Source organism: Sceloporus undulatus, chromosome 3 (assembly GCF_019175285.1).
Source record: "Sceloporus undulatus isolate JIND9_A2432 ecotype Alabama chromosome 3, SceUnd_v1.1, whole genome shotgun sequence".
In the NCBI taxonomy this organism is placed as follows: domain Eukaryota; kingdom Metazoa; phylum Chordata; class Lepidosauria; order Squamata; family Phrynosomatidae; genus Sceloporus; species Sceloporus undulatus.
Window position 1 is genome coordinate 129,828,302 of NC_056524.1, and position 24,495 is coordinate 129,852,796.

General features: G+C 36.9%; 1 protein-coding gene across 1 annotated transcript in view; it reads left to right on the plus strand.

The window, feature by feature from the left end:
- The window catches only part of KLHL1 (kelch like family member 1), a 217,498-nt gene that overhangs the window by 36,015 nt on the left and 156,988 nt on the right, over nucleotides 1-24,495 (plus strand). Inside the window, exons 3-4 of the mRNA XM_042458664.1 lie at nucleotides 1,071-1,238; nucleotides 16,398-16,534. Of these exons, the coding sequence (XP_042314598.1) occupies nucleotides 1,071-1,238; nucleotides 16,398-16,534 (305 nt within the window). The remainder of the gene's footprint in view (nucleotides 1-1,070; nucleotides 1,239-16,397; nucleotides 16,535-24,495) is intronic.

Here is a 24,495-nt window from a genome sequence, read left to right on the forward strand (position 1 = left end):
AGGCTATACTTGCTGAATATCTGCATGTGTTACCTCTGTTAGAGGCATAAGAGCTCTGTGAGGGAGAAAGGTAAAAAATAGCAATAATGAACTAACCACCTTGTTCTGAAGGCTGTGTACTCTTGTATTCAGTACAAATAATCTAAGAAAATCCAAAGTTGTTTTGTTGTTGTTGTTGTTGTTGTTGTGTACGTGTAAAGTAGGGGTGTAATTCTTCACTAAGTTTTTTTTACTTTTTGAAGGAAGCAATGAGCAATTTTAACAGTTTTCCCCCACTGCAAGACACTCTTTGAACACCATGTAGTTATTGAACCCTAATTGCAATTTGGGACTTATTCAGTGCAAAATTTGCACATGGTTGCTTTGACTCACCCTTGGATACCAAGGGCTCACTGTACCTGATAGGGACAGTGAGGAGAGGGGTGGGTTATTAGCACCAAGTTGTAAGGTAAGATGATTGATTGATAAATAAATAAATAAATAAATAAAGCAGGGGGAAAAGCACAAAGCAGAGCAAACCCACTGGATCAAGATGATAAAGGAGGAAGGAATACTGGAGCTGAGAAAGACAAGTGGGAAAGAAAAGCAGGGATAATGAGGAGAAGTAGCACTGTGGAACAATATGAGATTTTGAACTAAAGTGATGCTGCAGCTAACTTTCACTTATCTGTCATAATGAAAGGGAGAGAAAGTGTGTCTCTGTTTCTACACATAGGCCTGTTCTCCTTATGCAACCCAGGCTTATCCTGTGGCTTTTCAAGGATGATCCCATCCTTGAAAAGCTGCAGGATAAGCCCAGTTTGCAGATGGGCTGCAGACGGGAGAATGCAGTAAGACCCACTTTGAAGTTAAATGTCCGTTTATCCCATTGGGAAAATAGCAGAATTAAATGTGTGCAATAATCTCCAAAGAGGTTTCCCTATTGTAAAAATGAGAAAAGGCATGTTGAGTCTTCCTGAAACAGATTTAAAATTGCATGCTTAAGTCATTTCTCATGGAGACATATAATAACACCTCTTTTCTCCCTGTTTTTCTCCCCATATTTGGGGTTACAGGTTATCAGCAGGTAGCCTACCTTTGCCATCTCAATATGATATGGACCCTAATAGTTCTGAGGAGTTTTATCAGGCTGTACACCATGCTGAACAAACCTTCAGGAAAATGGAAAGCTACCTGAAGCAACAGCAACTCTGTGATGTTATTCTGATTGCTGGAAGCCGTAAAATACCTGCACATAGGTGGGTGATTAGATACAGTGTTTATATTAATAAATAAATACCTTGGTCATGTGGACTGTATGTAAATGGATGGTGATTATGTTTGATTCTAGCAGATGTGGTCTTGCTTCAGAAATTGCTTTGTTATCTCACAAATAATACCTAGTTGACACTATAGGTACAGTTGGCCCTCCACACTTGTGGGTTTAACTATCTCAGATTTAAATATTCATGTTTGCTGAGGATGGAGAGTGAGTAGATGGATGAGCAGGCAGCTGGATGCATGGCATGAGGAACCTTCATTACTCCTGAGGACTCTCCATTGCCCCTCTCACCTCTGCTACCATTGGTGCTGCAAATGATGGCCCTCAGAATGAGCCTGTGTCTCACTCACCCACTAGTCCACCAGGCATCCATCCATCTGTATTGTACCCTCAGTTGCGCTGCACTCTACCCACCTGCCTGCTCACCCAACCCTGATCTCTTTCTCCAGGTAGCAGGCAGAGGTAGCAGCAGCACCTGCCAGAGGAGAGAAGGAAGAGAGTCTTCTCCCTGTGTGCCCCTTGTGGCCTCTCTGTGGGCCATCCCCAGCTGCCCTGGACTCTTTCTTGTCTCTACAGCTGGCCCCTCCATATGTGCCCCTGCCTCAGGAGAGAGAGGCAGGAAAGACAGGTGCAGGACTCCATATCCAAAGCTGGAGTGAGCCCGCCAGTGACCACAGTGGTCCTGGAGCCCCCATCTACACTCTCTGACCCATCCTCAATCAAATCTCTAAGGGCAGCTAGAGATATTTGCATCCCGCACCCATTTTAATGTGGGTCCTGTGCCCCTAACTCCAATAAATGTGTAGGGCTGACTGTGTATATTTATTTATTCAATTTTTTTTTAAAGATCAATTAATTTTTCTTATGCCATTTCTTCAGACTTAGACTCACAATATGATTTATAATGGGTACAAAATAATAATAATAATAATAATAATAATAATAATAATAATAATAATAATAATAGGATTTGTTTATATTTTCCACCTCTCCCTGCAGATCGAGGCAGGATTAGAACAGAGATAAAAATACAAAAAAGCATAAAAACATAATAAAACATATATTAACCCCTAACCTTCCCACCATTACAAATAGTAAAATTCAATAACAGTTAAAAATTACATCAATAATATAGCCTAAAATAAACAGGATGGAGTGGGCAGATTGAAAGTGGATGAGGCTATCTTTCTTTATTTTTTTCTTTGAGTGGTCTGTCAGGGAAGGCCTGCCAGAAAAGATCTGTCTTGACAGCCTTTTTAAAGGTGTTTAAGGTGATGATAAGGCGGATCTCTTCTGGTAGGTCATTCCACAGTTTTGGAGCAGCAGAGAAGAAAGTCCTCTAGGAAGGTGCAGCCAATCTGGTCTTCTGTGGCTACAATAAAGTCTTCCCCAGAGGATCTGAAAGTGCGTACTGGATTATATAGGGAGAGGCACTCCCGCAAGGAACCTGAACCTGAGCCATATAGGGCTTTAAAGGTAATAACCAACACCTTGTACTGCACCCAGAAGCTAATTGTCAAATGTACAGCAAATTAAAAATGAAAGAATCCTATGTGGTGTAAGTTGTTTGAGGGTTGGACTAAGGGGCTGTACAGACCAGCCAAAAGGGTTGGCATCAGGGTACAGTAGGAGTGTTGCAACTGCACACCTCACACCCCAACTCCACCCCCAAGCTGCTGGGAAGCTGCCAAGCCGACCAGACAGCAGGTGGATCCACAGCATTTCTTCAGCACAGTGTTTAGACATGTTGTGTCAAAAAAAAAAAAAATGCAGTAAAAGTGCCACAGCAGCAGCAAAAGCAGTTTTTCCCCCCAAAGGTGCAACATTTTGCTGCTTCTTTTGGGGGCAGAAAAACGCTGGATCAGGGCTGCAGCATGCGGTTGCTGCACCCCAATCAGGCAAGCCAAGGGGCAGCGGCAAGCTGCTCCTTTGGAACCATCTTTACAGTCCCTAAGTCTCTGGGAGATCAATGTTTGTAATAAATAATATAATAAAACTTTTATGTATATCCCCCTTTTTGTAAAAACTATCAAAGCAGCTAACAACATGTAAAATCATACAATAATATAATATACACAATACCCCCTTAAAAAGAATTAAACAATTTGACATTAAAATTACATAAAATATTAAAATATAAAATCAAATAATTGTGGGCATAGATGTCATTAGTGTATGGGAGTGGTCATTATGTGGTTGTTATATATATACCATAGAAAATCACTGGGTGACTGGGTGACACTCTTACAGCTTAAGAGGAAGGCAGTTGCAAACCTCCTCTGAATAAATCTTGCTAAGAAAAGCATATGCTAGGATCACCATAAGCTGGGGCCACCTTGAAGGCACATTAGAATAACAACAGCATTAAACAGTTTTTTTAAAAAAACATGGCACTTTCCATTATATGATCATTATTTAATTTCTTTTACTCTTGTTCATATTCCACCCCCTTGTCATATTGTTTGACGATATTTTCGTGGTCTTCAGTCTGTTAATCATGACCATCTCAGTCAGACCTTGGATTCTTCTTTCTCTTCTCTAAATCTTGGGGATTTCTGATTCTTCAATGTCTTTATTTAACTCCACTCTTTCTTCAGCTCTTAACAGCTTTGCCAATCTATTTGTATGTGCAGCTTCCTTCATGACTAGACCTCAGCCCTGGCTTGCTCCCACAGTTGGGTTTCTCAACTTGTTCTTGTTCTTGAGTAGCCGAACTGTTGTGGAAAAAGTCCAAGGAGAGGGCTGATTTTATTCATTATAAATTTATTTTTTCTCCCATTTCATGTTCCCTGTCTATCGTGAAACAGAACTAATATAAATGATTGATCTGTGCCAATGAGAGGCACCCGCAGGATTTGTTTTCCACTTTCAAGACTTTGCTAAAACTTTCTCTTCGTCCTGTCTCTTCATTATTTTCTCCTAATGATTTTGCTACCTATTTCACCATCACAATTACTACTATTCATTCTGAGATTGTTCTTCCTGATTTTTCACCTTCTACTAATCTTCAATCACTTTTGACTAAAAAAATTTCTGCATTACCTCCTGTCTCTGTGGATGAACTCTTCCTGTTTTTATGGATGAATTTTTTATTCTTCCTTATTGTGTATCCCCAAGATTCAGGCCATAGCCAAGGCATGCAGATATCTATAATATCACTAAATCTGACCATTTCTTTCAGCCTCTACTGCCAAGATTGTGGTCTATACTCTTGTGGTCTTGTTACTGGATTTTTGTAACTTCCTTCTGGCAAGGCTTCCTCTTTCTCACCTTTAATTTCTGTCCAGCATTCAACTTCATACATTTTCATGTCTGCTCACTTCTTCGATCACATTTCTCCTTTATTATCACTCCTCCATTGGCTCCCCCTCCCTTTCCATATTCATTATAAACTTCTGTTGATAGCTTTTAAAGCCCTGCATGGCCTGGCCCCTCCTTATTTATCAGAGCTTCTTTCTCCTTACCTTCCTACTCATGCACTCTGTTCTGGTAATCAAAGACTGCTGTCCCAGCCTAGGATTTTTACTGCTCCATCTTGGATCTGTCCCTTTTCACTTGCTGCCCCTTACTCCTGGAACCTCTTTCCCCCACAAGCACCATTCATCAGCTTCAAAACTCAGTTAAAGACAATACTGTTCATGGAAGCATTCCCAGACATGACATGATTGTTATCCAATTTTATTTTAATTTGTCATCAGCTATATTTTATTGTTTGAATGTTAATATGTATTAATATGTACTATGTTTAATTATTTTCATAGAATGTATGCCATAGGCAGGATTATTTTATCCATTTTAATTGATTGTTTGTACCGTGCGGTGTAAATTTACAGCACTTTATAAATAAAGCTTAACAACAACAACAACAACAACAACAACAACACTTATTAAAAGGACTTTCTTTAGCAATAGACATTGTTTAAGGCCTGCCTGAGTAGGGAGGTTGGAAGGATAACAGGGAAGAAGCCAGCATAGCCTCTCTTGCAAGAGATTTCCTCAGCCTGGTTGTTTCTGTGAAGGAGATCCTCTCACTTACATCCTTGCTGACCAAACATGCCTCTGAAAGTGGCATGAACAGTAGAAGAATTTTCTCCTCAGATCTCAAAGCACAGGCAGCTTTCACTGGAAAAAACAGTCTTTCACTTATAAGACAGAGTTCTTTCAAGGTAATTAATGTACACTTAAATCAAATTAACAATTAAATAACAAAAATAACTAACTTTAAATGAGACTCAAAGAGAATACAAACATTAAACACTGAACTCTTTCCTGAATTTTAAATATTAAATGTTTACACTGAAAGAGTTTCCACCATGGAGTCCCATAACACTAACAGGAGAATAAGGCCCGGTACATACCACCGAGAAGCAGCATCCAGGCGGCGATTCAAAACCCTAGGACGTCACGGCTGCAGCGTAAACGTAGACTCCTGTCCATACGAGGGCCACCATCATGACATAAGCAACATGCAGCATATAGGTGTCACTGTGCATCGCTTAAGTCACAAGTGCACCAATGGCGCACTTGTGAAGTCCATGTGGCATCTGAAGAAAAACTTTTTTTCCGGATTCGTTTTGGGGCAGAGGGACACCGCACAGTTTGGCTCTGGAGAAAAAACAGCCACTTCCAGCCCACCCTTTTGGGGTGGTATGTACTGGGCCCTAGTTACAGAAATGTTTTAAAGCATTGCAAATATAAACTCTGATCATTATCATCATTAAATAGAATCACTGACCAAGCAAGTCAACACTGGTATTTTGAAGAATGCCTGACATTTTTCTCTTACACTGAAAGTAATAACTCTACATATCAAGTAAACTGATTATTGTAACAATATTTGAAATTGTGATAAGACATAACTTAGGGGAAATTATTGCAAAAATATTTGACATCTATGGTAAGTGGGCAGCAGGGCTAGCTTAATATGATCTTGGTAGATCTTTGTAGAAATGGAAGTAATTTCTCTGGATGCTCTTGCAAGGTAGGAAAAAAAGAGAAAACTTTATATTGGCAACTCCATTTTAGGATAGGAAATGAAATAGGAAAAAGATGTAAAAGTTGGTTAAAAGTTGGCTCTTGTGTGGGTGTAAGCCAATATTTATTGTTGGAGTTGGAGCCCATGGATACTCCCTTCCCAGTCAAAGGCAACAAAGAGACTAACTTCTCAAGAGACAAGGGCAAGTGATGTCTGGAGGTAAGAGGGAAGCAAAAGACTTGAGTGTTTAGAACAAATAAAGATACAGAGAGAGTGAAACAAAGGGCAGCCATTACCTGGACTCCCTGCTCCCTCACTCACTTTATACAAGTGTTGATGCCTCTTTGCTTCCAACAATTTTAGTGTGGTATTGACCATCTAGAGAGCCACTGTAGTGGGGAGGTTTGAGCATAGGGCTATGACTAGTGTCCAGGGTTCAAATCCATCTGGATGGTCTTGGGCAAGCACACTCTCTCAGCCTTGGAGAAAGACTATGGCAACCCCTCTGTGAACAATTCTTGTTCATAGGTTCACCATAGGATCACATTAAGTCAGAAACAACTTGAAGGCACATAAGTTGATTGTCCAGATTGCTAAACTAGTTGTATCTGAGAATGTATCTGAGGTCCGAAATACATTGCAGAAATAATCCAGTGTGAGACTGCTTTAACTGCCCTGGCTCAGTGCTAGGGAATCCTGGGAATTATAGTTTGTTGTGGCACCAGAGCTCTCTGACAAGAGAATGCTAAATGACTCACAAAACTACAGTTCCTAGGATTCCCAAGCATTGAGCCAGGGCAGTTAAAACAGTCTGAAACTGGATTATTTCTGCAGTGTGTTTTGGACCTCAGTCAAATTTGTCACAGATTTTGTGCAATCATTTGGTAAACATAAAATAGCATTGAATTCATGGGTATCTGATTGCTTGGCTTCTATAGCTTTCAGAGTTATTAGGCTATTGCAACAAAAGCAAAAAAAGAGAGTCTTCTAACATTATAAAAACAGGGTTTTGCTGTTTTTATAATGGCATAAGGCTTTGTTGACAACAGTCTGCTCTCACTTTAATGTCACTTCATGCATCTGTTGAAGTGGACTCCAATCCACACAATCTTATACCATTAAAAAATCTTAGCTTTTAAGATCTGTTGGTTTTGCAGATAAAAACATATTTATTTGATTGAGAGCTCTGGGCACAATGCTACTCAATTGTGTGTAGGCTTGCAAGATTCCTATTTCCTTTGAACAAGCATTTATTTATTTATTTAAAAAACCTAACAGCCTATTTTTGAAGAAATACTTCTTTCCTCCTCCTCTGCACTCGAATATGTTGTTCACTTTGCTGTCCAATTACTGTACATATGTTTATCGCTATAGTTTTGCTTTAAAAAAATGCCTGATGAGAGTCCGTTGTTTGACAAAATAGTCTTAACATTTCTCAGTGGCAGTGACCAGTGTGTGGGAGCTAATAGTTAGAGACTGAAAACAAAATGCACAGTTGGACAATGCTTTTATTAGAATGATCTAAAATGGTACACAGCTTTTTCAGAATTCTTCATCAAGCTAGGTGCTACAAAATTAGGGGACAGAGAAAGGAACAGCAAAGTCAGACAATAAGAGCAGCATTTCCCAAACTTTGATCCTCAAAGTGTTTTAAACTTCAGCTCCCAAAAGGGCTAGCCATTTGAGTCAAATATCAGGAATTATGGGAGTTGAAGTCCAAAACATCTGGAAGACCAATGTTTGGGAAACACTGGTCTACAGACAGCCACAATCTTTTCTCTCTCTCTTATGAACCAGTACAACCATGTTTTGTGACTTTTTTTAGAGGGTGGTTTCTGGGTAAAAGTATTTGCCTAGAGTGTTGAAATGGGAAAACTTCTGTTTGAGGCAGGTGAAACACTCCACATATCAGCTAAACTGAAGAAGTGTTTTCACATTTGTGAGTGAAGGAATGAAGCAAGAAGTTTAGGAAAGTGCATAGAAAGGTAGCTGGAGATAGAGAAGAAAGCAGAGTAACATGAAGTTTTAGTTTTAGGCTGCTACTGGAGACCTGATATGAGGCTAAGAGGCTCGACAGACCACTCCAAAAGGGTGGGCTGGAAGTGCCCGTTTTTTCTCCCTAGGGCTGCAGCAGCAGCCAAACTGTATGGCATCCCTCTGCACCAAAAAGAACCCAGAAAAACCAGGTTCTTTTAGGTGTGCGCGGCCAACGCAATGAGTGTGCCATCGACACACTGTTGTGTGTCGATGATGCAAGACTGGCGCCACGATGTACAGATACTGGGGGCATTTGTATGGACTAGGATTTGGAAGCTTGTGGTCGCTGCGTGCTCCCAAACCCTAGAAATAGGGCCAGGATGGCACTTCCCCCTGTTTCTACCAGGCCAAAGATACAGGATCTGTTCCATACCAGGAATTTTGCTTTCCTTTACTTACTCTCTACAGAAGCAAGTAAAATTGAAACTACAAAAATACCAGTGCTTTTTCCTCCAAAGGAGGTTGAAATATTGCACTCCCAATGAAAGTCAGTTCAGATATATTTGTTATACAAATTATCTGGCTGTATACAGATCCTTATGGTCTTCTCATGGTTTGCTCGTTTCCTTCTAGGTTTTTTTTATGTAATCTTTATTAATTTCTTCCTTTAAAATAACAAACAAATAGACAAAAACAGAAATGTTGCTTAATTTGAACATAATATATATAATAGTATAATATGCATCCCCCCTTAAATATCTTGATTTAGCTAGTTTATGTTATATATAAACTCAAGCATAATTAATTGTTTTCCTTTTGTTTTATCTGTCGAGGTAAATTATTCTTAATTTGTTTGACTTCACCTTCTTTTTTATGTTATTTTTATGTCTGTTTTTCTGTTTTATTGTGTAGTTTTGTTTATAATTACCTAGAAAGGTTGATTTGTTTTTAATATGTTCCTGTCTTTCGTTATCTTTGTTAACTCCATTTTTCTTTACAAAAAGTCAAAAAAACTTTCAATTCTTTCCCATCTGAATAAATGTCTTCTATTGATCTTGTTAGTTTGTCCATTTCAATGGCATCATACAGTTTGATCATCCATTCTTCTATAGTTGGAATTACTGGAGATTTCCATCTTTGTACTGTGAGGATTATTGCCAGTGAGACCATGTATAAAATTATTTTCCAGTATTTATTTCTATCTTGTATTTCTGTAATGTATTTTAATTTAATTGATCATAATTAGCAGGTAGATTTCTGGAGTCATCTTGAATCTTATATTAGGAATTTTACAGATATTCTCATGATTTTGTTTCCAAAATCTACTTATGTATGGGCAAGCCCACCACATGTTTCCAAGTTTCCTTCTAGTTTTCTGAAGGAGAAAAAGAAAATGACACAATCAAATCTTCTGCTCAGAGCTGATACCCTTATGCTTACAGTTTACAACATGTGTTGTAGAGAGGCATCAAAGGTATTTAACAAAGTCCACAGTTTAGGGCAATGTTATTATTTGGTCTAACCAAAATACAATCAAATCTTTCTCATAACTCTTAATCATACTGTGTATGTATATGTGACTTCAAGGTTGCCTTTTGAATTATGGTGACCCCATGAATTTCGTAGAGCTTCCTTCGTCATGTGATACTTAACCAAGGAAGATGATTTCACCAGTTCCTTCCTACATAGTATTTAAAAATGATGAGATGGGAGGAAAACATAAATGTCCAAAATTTACATCTGTTGGGGCCATGGATTCTGTTAGTAAACATTATCAAAATGAAGATGGCAAGCTCTTTACATCTTTGAAGGGTTTGAAGAATTTGAATTCGCTCTTCCCCAGTATTGTACCACTATTTCAGATTATGATTGTGGGCTACAAATTAATCCTATATGTACAAAAATGAAAGTTTTGTTTGGGGTAGATTTATGCTTACCAAGTTTTTTTTTTCACAGAAAGGAAATAGAAAAAAAAATACCTAGCCAAACATTGGGTATGCTATAGAACAATATACTAGCGGCAGTATTTTAAAAGAGCAAAACTACTGTACTTGTAAGCTTTACATGAAATGACCTCTGGCATGTGGAAGTATACCACTTCCAAAGACTAGATTAAATATGTCAGACCCTGGAGTCATTCTTTTCATCTGGACCAACACAAGACAAGAACATAAAATAAAGTTGCTTTCTTTTCATATTACCTCTCTGATTTATTTTAGACAGTTCATAGTGGCTACATCATATGTATTTGACAAGTTTAGATACTGTGATAAAGTGCTTAGCAAACAGATAGGAAAGACACAATTTTTTTTCTTCAGGTGGGAGACTCATACATTCCATAGGGGGATATAATTTCTAGCACAAGTTTTGCTCAGAAATTTAATGGAAATATTTGCATCCCAATGTATCCATGCTGAATTTGTTTTTATACTTATTACAGTTCAACAGAAGCCAAATCTTTTTAGACCAGAAAAAATGGCTTAATAAATATAAGGTTGAAATAAAAGGTGAATTCCTTTTTTTTCTGCTAAAGGATACAGACATGCTTATACATTATTTGTACATTCCATTTTATCTGTACATTCACTCAGATGTATTCCATCAAGAAACAAAGTGTACACCAACCCTCAACTCCCACTCAAATTAGATTGTTAGGCTATGGAATACTACACAAATATGTCTATGAAAACGAATAGGGAAGCTTCTGGTTTCTCCTCAAAAATTGATGACTTGTGATTGATAAGGGGTTCAGGGCCTACCCCAATTGGCCTAAAACACTTTGCTGTTGGTTCATACTCCAATCAGGCCCTTTAACAAAAAGCAAATTCATTAGCGCCATTGCTTCCCCACAACTGATCTAGTAGAGATGGGGCCACTGAGTGCTTTGTTTTTTAAAACATTTCTAAAACTATTGTTAACCACTGGCATCACTAGGGTGTGTGTGTGTGTGTGTGTGTGCAGACAGCACACCACTGATCCTCAAACATCTATATTTTGGCAGAAACATTGTGGCACTTGCCTGTATCTCTTTAAAATGCTTTAAGAGATGGTGGGAGTGAGGTCAAGCTCAGTGGGAGAAGAAAGGAGGGCCCCCAGAATTTTTTAAAATTAAAATGTCAAATTTCAAAATTATTTTTTTAAATTGATTTTTTAATATATTATCTTTAAATTTTCTTTAAAAACATTAAATTTTAACCCAATCTTCACTATGTATATGTAAATAAATTTAGGTTATGCATATGATATTGTAATTTGAAGGTATAATTTTAATGTTGCTAGTTGTTTATGTCACAACTATTAGCATTATATTCATGGTATATGAGAATTATGATTTATGAGTAACATTAGAGAAAAAAAAGCATTACTAAGGATTCTGTATGATGTTAAATGAGAGGGGGTCAATGGGGGGGTGGTGACACCATGCATTCCCACACTGGGTGACATCAACCCTAGGGATGCCATTGCTGTTAACCAAAGTAGCCAGGAAGTAAATAGAACAATGCATAAAAATAGTTCATCCTCACATTCATGAAACAGTCCCTTGTCTTCAGTCATTCTCATCTGAGAATAACTGAAATGTTTAGTAAATAACTCTTAAGGATATTCCACACACTCAGTATTGCAAATATCCTCCCTCCCCTGAAATGTGGTTGCTATAAAGGATGAAAGGAGGCAGTAGGCATTGTTCTCTTGCATTTTTACAAGATGCTTTATGGAACTGGAGATCAACTTGGTTGAGTCCACATTCTGAAAACAGGAATAAATAGCAACTTGACTACAGAACCATTGTATGATACAAATAACTATGATTGTATACTACTTTCCTTACTCCAAGATAGTCTCTGTTCCATTAAAAGTTTCATGTCAGGCAGAAAATCAGGGGTGCATATTGTTCCTGTACCACTCTACCACACTGGGACAAATTATTGATTTCTAATAGAGAAGTGCAAAGTTAAATTTTTCTATTCTTGCAATTATTACCTTATATTTTCTTCTAATATAATCTTCTGAATAACCTTTTAATCTAGGAAAAACAGTGCACAAATAAGTATACATTGTAGAAGATGACTGGCAAATTCTAGTTGGCATTTCATGTGCTAAAATAAACAACATTGCTACTTATTTGAAGCAGAAGTTATCATTTTTGAGCTCACTGCAAATTTTCTAGTCCTAGCAAAAGCACAAAGTGACAAGTTGTAAAGCTATTGTAGGTGGGAGAGGCTCATTAATTATAGAAGTGCAACTGACCTCTGTGGTGAAAGGTTTCTTCAGATGTGATACAGAAGTTCAGGAGGAATTTTTTTTACTTCCACTAGCTGCCTAGCTATCTTTTTCATGGTATGTCAGTTTCCTGCCAGATTTGTTCATAACTGATTTTTATTCAATATACCGTATATTCAGCCTTCTGTGTTATTTAAACTGAAGCAGGAAAGACCAAGCATCCACCCACTAATGAAATTATTTTTTACAACAAACTTGGAGGACTATACTATCCATATTATAATGTATACCCAATAGATTATTGTGATAACTATATATTACAGTATAATATTAGTTGATCTGTATATTCTGATACAGGTGATCAATTCATACATTACAGGCATTTCCTTGCTTCAATTTCAGCTCATTCTACAAGAGAACTCATTGATTTAAAATCCTAATGCTTCCTTATAAAATCCACAAATAAAGGATTGGTTGGCAAGGCCAATGTCCTTTGAGACATTCACTTCTGCTTGACTAATAAGAAGTTGTAGTGATTTTCCAGTTATCGAAAGCCTTAGGTTCAGCTTTGGCACAAATAAAATAGTGCACATGGAAGCACAAACTTTAATTAGATGCTGACTGAAAAGCTAAACCTGTTGTGCTAATATCCAAATAATTTCTCATCAGAGGATTATTTTGCAATAAGACATAAAACCTCATGGAGGAAACATGGTTCATTAGGTTATTCTAGTAGCATTGCAGGAATTGGAAGTAAGAAAATGACATCCAAGACACAAATGACCTTTTTGCTGAATAGGTCAGTGTGCTTCAAAGCCAAGATTTACTACCACCTGCAGCTCTCTGAGGTGCAGAAAGAAAAAGTTCATTGCTAATTCAGTTATTCCCAAGACATTCTTATTTTCTTTTTGAATATAGGATGATTTAGCATGATGTCATCTCTCAAAATTAAGATTAACTATAAGTCATTTTCAACTTGTTTTATCTGGTTAGATTCTGAAGAAAATAGCTGTAGTAGCAATGCATGTTTCAATATGTATTGCTTTTTTTCCTGGTTGCTGCTCATATCAAGAAAAAGAAAAAGAAATAGAAAGAAAAACTCAATTTGTATAATGCATGAATTTATAAAATATATCCTTCTAAAAAACAAAACAAAAACAAGAAATACCACAGCCTCTGCTTGCTTGTATGAGTGGCACATAGAAAAAGACATGAACAAGTTGCAAAGAAAATATAGACATTTGCTGCATTCTTGAACATTTCTGCCTCCATACAACAATGATCAACCAATTTCACACTGACTGTAGATGGGATGAAATCCCATTTATCATCATGAAGAGATTAAATAGAAATATGTGATTCATAAAATTTTAGTTATTGTACCGTTCATTGATACATATTATCACACAGTCTTTTTTTCCATAACACTGTAAAATTGACAACATAGGGTCACAATTAAAAGAACTGAGTCTGCCTGTCTTTTAACATTGCCATCATAGTCCTTGTGCTGTGCCCCTTTGCCTTCAAAATGGCAATAGCCGGTTGTTAAAATAGGACCAAATGATAAACTAGTTATGGTGCTGTTCTAGGGGTTTTTGGTTTGTTTTGTGAGGGAGGGATGATCAGGTTTTTGGTGGCTATAACTTTGTACTCCACTCTTGGAAGTGGTTTAATGTTGATTTGCTTGACCTGAGTTCTTTTTTATTTCATTCTAACATTATAGTGATTTTATGCTATAATGTAGACCACATTGCGGGAAGGTGGAGCTGAAGGGCAAGGTATACATTAGGGGTATGAAAGTTTTATGATCTCACTACTGGAAACAGGAGCCATCATTTTTCGATGAACTTTTGTCTAAAAACAATTAAAATTTATTAATTCTTCCCTGTCTTAAAAAAAAAGATCACCCCCAAATTAAAAAGAACGGAATTCACGATTTTTTCCATAAAGACAACATAATAGCCTATTTATTTATTACATGACAAACATGTACTGTTTTACCATAAACATTTAAACACTATACCTTTACAAAAACCAACATTTTTTCATTTTGTATTACTTAAGATGAACCATAGTTGCAGTTTATCCTTGTCTTTACAAACTTCATACAGTTCTTGCATCACTTTAATAGCTCTTTCTGTGCGCTGATTACTTCTTGGTATTTCTATGTCTGATGGCTCCTGTTTCCAGTGATTCGTCAATGTTTCCAGAGCTTTATTGTAAGGTGTCAGTACTGCAGACAAGTTTTCAAAATTACTGTCATTATATATTTGATCTGTGAACCAGTAATCTGCCCACTCATACGAAATAAATCTGCAAACTTTCTGCAAAGTAGGTCTTGTCGACAGTATTAAAATAAATGTCAGCATAACAAGAATTGCTCTTGAATTCCACTTGGCATTATTGATGTTTGGGATTTTGTGAAAGTTGATCAAAGGAAAATTATCTTTATCTTTGTAGAATCAGAAAACCCACGTTAAATGAAACAAAAACTTCATATCGTCTCTCCATCCTGATGTATCTATGATTTTATCTGAAACATTAACAAACTGTTAATAAAATAAAATAAAATAGGAATTCTGTAAATGTATAAATTGTAAAATTATGAATAATTGAATATAATTGTGTATAATATATACTTGTATAGCCAGTTATACAATACTGTATATACTGCACTACATAATATACCTCATATGCACTAATACTGTAATACAAATTTTTGATTTGGGAGTGACTTTTTAAAAAAAAACTTTGGGGAATTAACACTTTTTATTTGTTTTTAAGCAAAAGTTCATCAATTTATGATACAGGAAACTTTTTTTAAAAAAGAAAAAAGTTCAACTATTATATGCCTAGTATACATCAATTTAATAAATCATAACCTGACAAAAAGTGTAGCCCAAATGTAAACTTGGCCATGGGATAAATAGAAGTAAATGATACCACATGGCCAGGTAAAAGTTGACAGATGCCTAAATCCAATTAATAATGCCGCCTCAGGCAGACTCATTGAATAAATGAAAACTTGTGAAGCTAACACTTAGGGAACCTTCTTTAATGGAATGAAGTTACTCTAACTGAAACTAACCATTGGATTTAGTCCATAGATGACAAGACATTTTAAGTTTCATCACACATTTATAAAGAAATATAAAGGCCCATACAGACAGGACAAAATAAAGCTGCTTCAGGTCACTTTGGAAGTATGCTATTTAAACGATGCATGCTTCCTAAGAGGCCAAAAGCTGTGCCAAAGCTGTGGTCCAGTCCTTAGGACTGGAGTGTGGTTTTGTTGTGGCTTCTGGCCTCTTAGGACACATGCATCATTTAAACAGCATACCTTCAAAGTGACCCGAAGCAGCTTTATTTTGGCCTGTCTGTATGGGTCCATAAGTTACAGAAAGACATTTTATATGGAACAAGAATTTTAAAGAAACAATCTTTCATGAATAGTGAGATGTTATGAAACCATAAATGGTTTAAGGATAGAGTATATGAAGGATTGCCTCCATACAGATAAGACATGCTGTGCTCTGAGATCTCCAGAACAAACTGTGGTTGGAACAGTATAATAAATAATAATAATAAAATTTATTTCTATACCGCTTTTCCGCAGTGATCAAAGCGGTGTACATAGTAAAATTATTAAAACAACATAAAATTAAAACCACATTACATTAATTACAATATACAGTTAAATTTCCCAAAGCATCAACATGCATACATGTGTTCAGTGTGGTTTATACTCAGATAAGAAGATGTAGGTTAGCCATCTGACTCATTTCAGTAGTTTTTATAATAATATCTGCTCAATTTTCATGACAATGCCTTTACATTCCTAACTTCAATAATTTATATTAACTTGCTGCTATTTGAACACACTGAGAACTACACTGCTGAATATTAACATGAAATATAATAAATTAATAGATGCATATGTATATATGTGGTTTCCCCCCCCAGACTCGTTCTAAGTTCCGTTTCTGATTACTTTGCTGCAATGTTTACAAGTGATGTTTGTGAAGCAAAGCAAGAAGAAATCAAAATGGAAGGCATTGATCCAAGTGCACTCTGGGAACTTGTTCAGTTTGCATATACAGGTACTGTAGTGCATTATATTATATTTTTTGTTATGAAGACTGGTACTTTTGTTTATTTCTCTTTTAACCACAAGAACATATTCTACCATTTCAAATTTGTCTAATCAGAAATGATATATGTTAGGAATGATGAACATGGTAAGGAATGGTGTTGTGTGCCTTTGTGACATGGGCTGCATTAGCGACCCCCTGCCCTCCTGCCACAGGAGACTTTAGAAGACTACAGCCTCCTGGTGCACCCATGGGCACAAAAAGGGCATTTTCACCATATTTTTGAGGCTGGGGGGGGCTTTTTTTTAAACGAGAGGATGTCTTGTCACATCCTGTTGAGTTTCTTTGTTTCAGAAGAGGAATCTCTTGTGATGGAAATGCCCCTCCCCAGTCCTCTGAGGGCAAAGGTTGGTTTTTTTTAAAGCAAAACAATTTGAAAAAATACTGTTAGACCCCCTCCACCACCGCCAGGGGGAAGGTGGGCTCCAGATGTGGTAGAAATGTTGTAGAGGGCTTTGGTGGTATTTTGGAGCAATATTATTTTATCCTAGGGGGCCCTGGAGACTACAAAAATGATTTGAGGAGGCCTCATACAGCCACTCCTTCTATAAATGGTTGTTGCACTGTTAGGAGAATTTTGTATCATTATGGTCTATGGAGACAAATTTGCATTGCTGCTGGGGATAAAAGAGTAGTGAAACTGGTTTCCATTAATGTAAAATATGTGCTTAGATAATTAAGTCTACAGTTTGGATCTTCGTTTTTTTATGTTTTCAACATTGTCCCACAAATTAAACATAAACTACAAGGTGACCTAAGTCAAAGTTGATCAAAAAGAGTCAAGTTGTAACAAATACAGCTTGGTGGTTAAGGGACAGATTACAAATGTGAGTTTATTATGTAATCATGCTAGAAAGAGGTCTGCTTACCTTCCATGTTTTCTGAAATAACACAGAAGTGAATTCTGCTTGTTTCCAGTTCTCGTTTCTATCATGGTCTTGCAGCCAAAGGAGTGCTTCTCTTTCTCAATACTAGAGTTATAAAGTGCACCAGGTTAGGGCTGGAAAGAATGTTTACTTCCTGGCTGTGCTGTCCAAATGGCCGTAATAAAGTTGTTGTTGTTGTTGTTGTTGTTGTTGTTGTTATTATTATTATTATTATTATTATTATTATTTCCTGGCCAGAAAAGAAAAGAAAGAAGAAAAGAGTGGGGGGGAAGAAATTTCTGACGTTTAGGAAACCCAGTTGGGAAAAATAACACAGAAGTGAGGATTCTGTACAGTTTTTGCTTGATATCTGTATATCACAAATCATTTTGGAAATTGTTTCCATGTAGACATACACACACATTTCCAGATCCCTATGTGATTTCTTTGTGAACAATGTATGTGAGTGTTTTGGGAGTGACTCAGGACATGGGCAAGCTGAAGGAATATCCAGCTCAGTCACAGCAGCCCCAGATAGCCTTGTTCAGTGATCAGCCTGTGCAGAAAAGGAGTCAGAGTAGCACAGTTCTGGTGCAGGAAACAACTTGCGGTGCTCCATGTGAAAGATTCCTGTGACAACATCAGGAGGAGCCCAACTGTTGATCAGCACATCCCTCTATCTGGCTTGTTTCCCTGGGTTCTGTCTGACTTGCTTGGCTTCTTGATCTTGGACTGTAACCAATGCACTCTGTGGCTTGTCACTCAGCATAGTAATTTGTGACATTGTGGGGCTTTTGGCACAACAAAATCCAGAAATTTTGCACAGAACTCTCACTAAAAATAAATGGATTCTCCATTGTGCGAAAAACATATATTTAATTCAAAAGAGCACAGTTCTCAAAATCTCACATTGGCATCTTTGGGGAGGGTGGATTGTACCCCAAACAGGAAGTTTGCATACCAAAATGTGGCTATCTGGAAACAATAGATTTTTACCCACAAATTTTGTGCAAAATCCCCATATATATTTCTATAAAAGTCTGTTTTACACTGCAGATTAATATCTATATAAAAAAACACAGAATAACAGTGTCTTTGCTGTGATGCAAAAGGAATCAGGAGTCATACACCTACAATTATCTTTCATCTGAATATCTCAGGTCATAACACAATAAAAATGCAGTTCAACCAAACAAAAAAAGGAACTAAAAAGTGAAAACAAAACCCACAATCTAGTAGACTGAAAATCAAACCATCCTGTTATGACATATGTGAGCAGCCAAAATTTAACCTGGTACCAAAATGAGGCCAGTGGAGATGACAGATGGTAATTTATGTGTGCTTGCATGGCATTATTTATTTATTTATTGCCATCAAATCTGCATGACACAGTAATACTTTTAGGACACCAAGATAAGAAGGCCCTCTCGAGAACAGCCACGCACTGATCTCTCTCAGTGAAGGTATATAAAGGTAGCAGTGAGTTTGTGTGTGTATAAGTGTATATAGGCAGAGGTGTATAAAGTCAGCTGTGTGTGTGTGTGTGTGTGTTTGTACCTGTTTTGTTTCTCTAAGAATTGAGAAAAGGTGGGAGGCTTCATTCCCTCAAATATATCTTGCTTTTCTGTAATTTTTACCTAAAAGAGAACTCTGGTTTAAAACACTTCATCGCACAGCACAAACATTCAAAATAAACCACTAATAAAATTTCACAATAGTGTTTATAGTGCAAGACTGTAATCCTGTTTATGGTTATCTGGGAGTAAAATCCATTGAACTATTTATGACCACATAGACTGTACTGTAGAGCTTTAACAAAGATATTGCAGTATTGCAAAGACATATTTATGTATGTTGCACTTTTTATTTTAACTAATTTTTCTCCTCCATTAAGTGTTTTAAATTAGTATTAAGATATTTGTTGAAACCTTCCTTTGTTACAATAGGATTACTATATATAATTTTATTATATAATATCAATTCAGAATTTTTATTAGGGCATAAATGAAATTACTGTTTCACTAGGACTGCCAGTTTAATTCAAATGTTATGTATTATGCTAATATGTAAGTAACATTGCAGCAATGTATTTTTGCTTTCCCTTGAATACCAATTACCTATTCTTGATTCAGGCAGACCAAGACTGGCTAGTTTAAAAACTAAGCAGTTTGCATCCAGTACTGAAGAGATAGCAAAATCTATTCACGTGCAAAGTTGTCCATTTGTAGATCAGTTATTTGGATTTGTCATGTTTAGTGGACTCAGACCTCAGAAACCAAGACAGCATGGTAAACTAGAACTTTATTTTGGATTAACCACAGGCTTGGCTGTGTCAAATCTGTGTTTTCCCCAAATGGACTATCCTTTAAGAATTCCACCTTTCCAACCCCTTGTTCCCAGTCTGCAGCCCCTGCCTTTGTCCCATATCAAAGGGTCCTTTGAACATTCCTTCTTTCCTCAAAGGGTCTCAGGAACGAAGGTGTCCTCTGTTTATCATTAGTGTTCTACCTCAGGAAATAAACAAGGTCATAAACTGTGGTGCACCACATTCCATTTGCTTCACAATTGTCCCCCGATTGCTTCCTCCTTCCTTTAGTTAGCTCTAGAATTATTTTACCATATCATTTTATTCCTATTCCCTCTTATACCTTATCTTGACAGATCCATAGACATTTCCTCATGGGGGTGCATGCCCAATGATAACTTCTCTGAATCTTAGTACCAAATATTTTAATCAGTGCTGTCTCAACTGGCATTGCTTATAAACAGTTTTTGGAGAGGTATCTAGTATCATGTTACAGTAAATAATAAGGAACCCTGCACTACTTTGAAGACCATGAAATTTATTCAAGTATAAGCTTTGAACTGCCAAAACCACAGATACATGCTTGGAGAGCAAATCAAGTCTGAAAGCCTAAAAATGACTAAATTGAGGCTACCATACTTTGGGCACATCATGACGTGCCATGCTTCATTGGAAAATATGGTAATGTTTGGTAAAATGGAAAACAATAGGAAAAGAGAAAGACTACAGTACAAATGGATATATCCAGTCAAAGAAATCACAGCCCACCTCTGAGCAATGATGTTGATAACCAGGGCTCTAGGCTGTCATCGAGTTGCTCTAAGTTGAAGCTGAATTGAAGGCAAATAAGGACAACAAAACTTTTGTGAATGCTGGCCACTTAATCAGATACATGAAGTGCTGCTTTCAAGTGGGTAGATTCTCAGTATAGGATGGGGATTACAAACAGTACAGTCAGAGGGAATTAATCAAGACTCAACTCTGTATCTTCTGGTCTGAACCATGATAATGTTTAGAGCAATGTTTTGTGTTGTCCAACATTTTGAGAATCAATATTGTTAAAGTAATTATTACTGTCTGTACTTACCTGCATTTCAGTTCCTTTTGGTCTCATTCTTTAAAATCCCCATGAGTCAAGTATGTTTATATAGATCTACCAACATGTTTTTTCCATCTAATGTTTTGGACAGAATCCATGAAAACTTATGCCATAATGCAAAACAACACTTTATTCTGACATGCACATGAAGAAATAAAAATCAGTGAACCTTTGGCTTGCACATTCACCATCCCTTCTACTCTTTCCACATGGTCAGTAGCACCACTAGATGGGTGTTAGGGGGTCAACCGTACCAGTTGACACCATTACAGGAGCTTGACACTGAAATTACTGTCTATAGACATAAAATTTGCAGGGTTTGTGGACTCCCTGCATTTGCAACCAATATTGAACTAGGATAAAAACATCCCTGAACAACTGACCTGAACTGTGATGGATGGCAGATCATGTGCCCAGAGACCATCTCCCTCCCATTCAGCTGCCATCAAGATCCTTCCCCTTTTGTGGACATAATAATAATAATAATAATAATAATAATAATAATAATAATAATAATAATAATAATAATAATAATAATACCACCAGTGTGATGCTGTTCCTACCCAGTGCCTTGTCTGCCAGTGCAGTAACACAATTGAAATAAAATATTATGATGTAACTATAACAGTCAGCTGATCCCCTGTATTGGGGAACAGGTGGGTAGGGAGGAGTAAGGTCCATGGGAGTGACAGCGTGAGTTACCATGAGTAGCTGCACTGGGCGACACCAAACCTAGTGACACCACTGGTCAAAGCTTTTACTTTTGGTCAAGTCTGGCTTGTCATACTGTCTGAAACATTTTAATTTTTAATTTTAATTTTAATTTTAATTTTTAATTTTAATTTTTAATTTTTATTTTACATGTACTAGTTGTAAACATGTGATGCCTATGTTCTGTGAAATTTTTAGGTTTCATTTTTTGTCCTGACAGACAAAGTTTCATTGGCTGCACACCAATCAATAGGGCACTGAGTTAAAACAGATTTTCACAGCTTGTTACCTATCAAGATGAATAAGACTGCCACATCAGGTAGATTTTGCAGGCACTCATTTTGTTGTTTGCTTGAGACCATGGAGTGGGGAGGAGGGGGTTCAAATACTTGACAGGTCATAAAAATTGGTTGCTGGGGTATTTGACATAGTGGATCAAATATGGTGCTAGGCAGAGTTAAAGCAAGAATTGCCTAATAACAGCTGTCATCATGTACTTTTCTTGCTCTGAAAAAGCGAAAGGATGGAATAGCAAGTGTAAAACATCTGGTATGAAAATACATTTGGCAACAAAAAGGTACACAAAGGAGGCAAGTTTGTTTGTCTCCTGCCAATTTTTATACTTTGATGATTTTTGGGGGGATGGATGGGCATTAAATTTGTGGGAATAACTGGCTAAGATTACAGATGTAAAGAATATTCACAAATGTTTTCCCTTTTTTTAGAAGTGGTGACACAGCACATGGGAAAAAATTACACACTTTCACATAAAGGGATAGGCTAAGTCAGTGTTCTGCTTATGGTTATGAGAAACTTTTGGAAAAGGAGAAAAATATATCTTCATTCTGGGGATTTAAAACTTGGAGTTTCTACAAGAAGAAAGGGATATAAATCATTTAAATAAAATAAATGAAAAACCTCATTAGTTTATTTTTACAACCAAAACCAAAATGTTTTCTTCACCCACTGGGCAAGATTATGAGAGTCTTTGTGTAAATTGGCATTATTTTTGTGCAAACAATTTTTTTGTTTAAAAAAATCTTGAAATGCAAAACAACAACACCAACAAACCAATAAAAAGTCATGGTGTTTGACCTTTATTTATTCTTTAAAGGGGTCTCAATGTGTTGAGGTACCCTTTCTTGCAAAGGAATCGAAAAATGAATGCAGTCTTTATTTTCCTGCTCCATAATAATACCACAAATATGTAGCTAAAACACCTTTAGGCTAAGACAATGACAGGAATGTATGCTCTTGACAAGTATTCATCTAGCTACCCCAGTGTTGGTAAAGGTCTATAAAAGAAGAGGTCTTTTAGATAACTTGCTTTCATTCTGGATTCTAAATCCCTGGCAAAAATTGCATTTAAGTGAAGTAAAGGCAAAAACCCTAGTGACATCACAAGAATCATTCAGAAGCTCCCCAAAATATCACTCAATCCTACTTAGTTCACTATTCTGTCACAAGGTTATCAAAATCAATGAACTTCATTTTAAAATTCAAACATAATTTTCAGGTATCTGGCATCCCTTCCTTGCAATGGTCTGCTCATGACATATGTTGAGTAGCTTAGGTATTTGAAGTGACACCAACAAAGAAAGTATATACAAAGCAAGCTGACTGTGTTGATGTGAAATCACTGTGAAAAATGTCATGATCTGGACCAGATTGTCAGAAGTCGTATCAGTATATGGGGTGGCACTTTTTATAGCCTTTACATTTAATGTATATTCCTGCTAGATAGTACTGCTTCCATTTCATAATCATATCGGTTTCTAAAATGTGTTTATTTTCTGCCCATTCTCACACACATAGCCCTTCATTTACCCCATTCATAGATCACCTGTCTGACATCAGACATACAAGTCAATGCTTTTTTATTTTAAAAAATCACAACACAAAATTAACATAGCATGGTGCATATTATAAAACTTCCACAATTATAAAATGCTACAGAATATTATAAGACACCATAAAATGGGAGCTGGACAACTTCAATAGGTCCACACACCAGTTTTCCACCCTTGGAAGCCTTTAAGGTCTACACAGACTTTCAGAAATGGCAAACAAAACAAGCAAGCAAACAAACAAATGAGAATGGGAAATAGATGAGATTATATTTCTGGATTATATGGATTTGCATTTGTTCCCTCAAAAAACAAAGAAAGCAACAATACCCCAATAGTTTTTTTAGGGCCAGTTCAATACCTGAAGGCTATTATTTCTATAACTAATGTCAAGGTGGGGGGGGGGAGTTTGCTCAAGTGTACATTTTCTCAAGTGTTCATTATTTATATTATTGGACTTTTTCCTAATGTTGCTAGCTAAATACGAGAGTCAACATGTTGTAGTTGTTTGAGCATTGCACTAAGACTCTAGAAACCAGGGTTCAGATCCCTGCTCCATCCTGAAAACTAAGACTCTGGAGACCAGGGTTGGAATCCCTGCTAACCCCTTGCATGATCTTGGGCAAGCCACAAATCCTCATACTCTCAGCAAGCCACATACTCTCAGGGAAAAAAAACCATCTGAACAAATCTTGCCAAGAAAACCCTTTGATAGATTCATCGGGTTGCCATAGGTTGGAAATGACTTGAATGCATGCAACAACAGCAACATATTTGCTATTTAATTTGTTCGACATGCATAGGTATACCGAGGTATTGAGAGGAGAGCAGAATTGTGTCTACTGAGCTGGCCTCTTATTATCACTATTCCAAATCTGGGGAAGAAGTCTGGCACACAGGCATTTCATTTTTACAGGAAACACTGTACAGATACAGAATCTAACTGTGTACAGTTTATGTATTCAAACAATGTACAATGCATAGCATAGTCCCTTTCTTCTGTATTCATGCATAGATATGACAAAATATGTCACACAAGAGTAAATAGGGAGGGGAATGTGAATAATCTAAATAGAATGAGG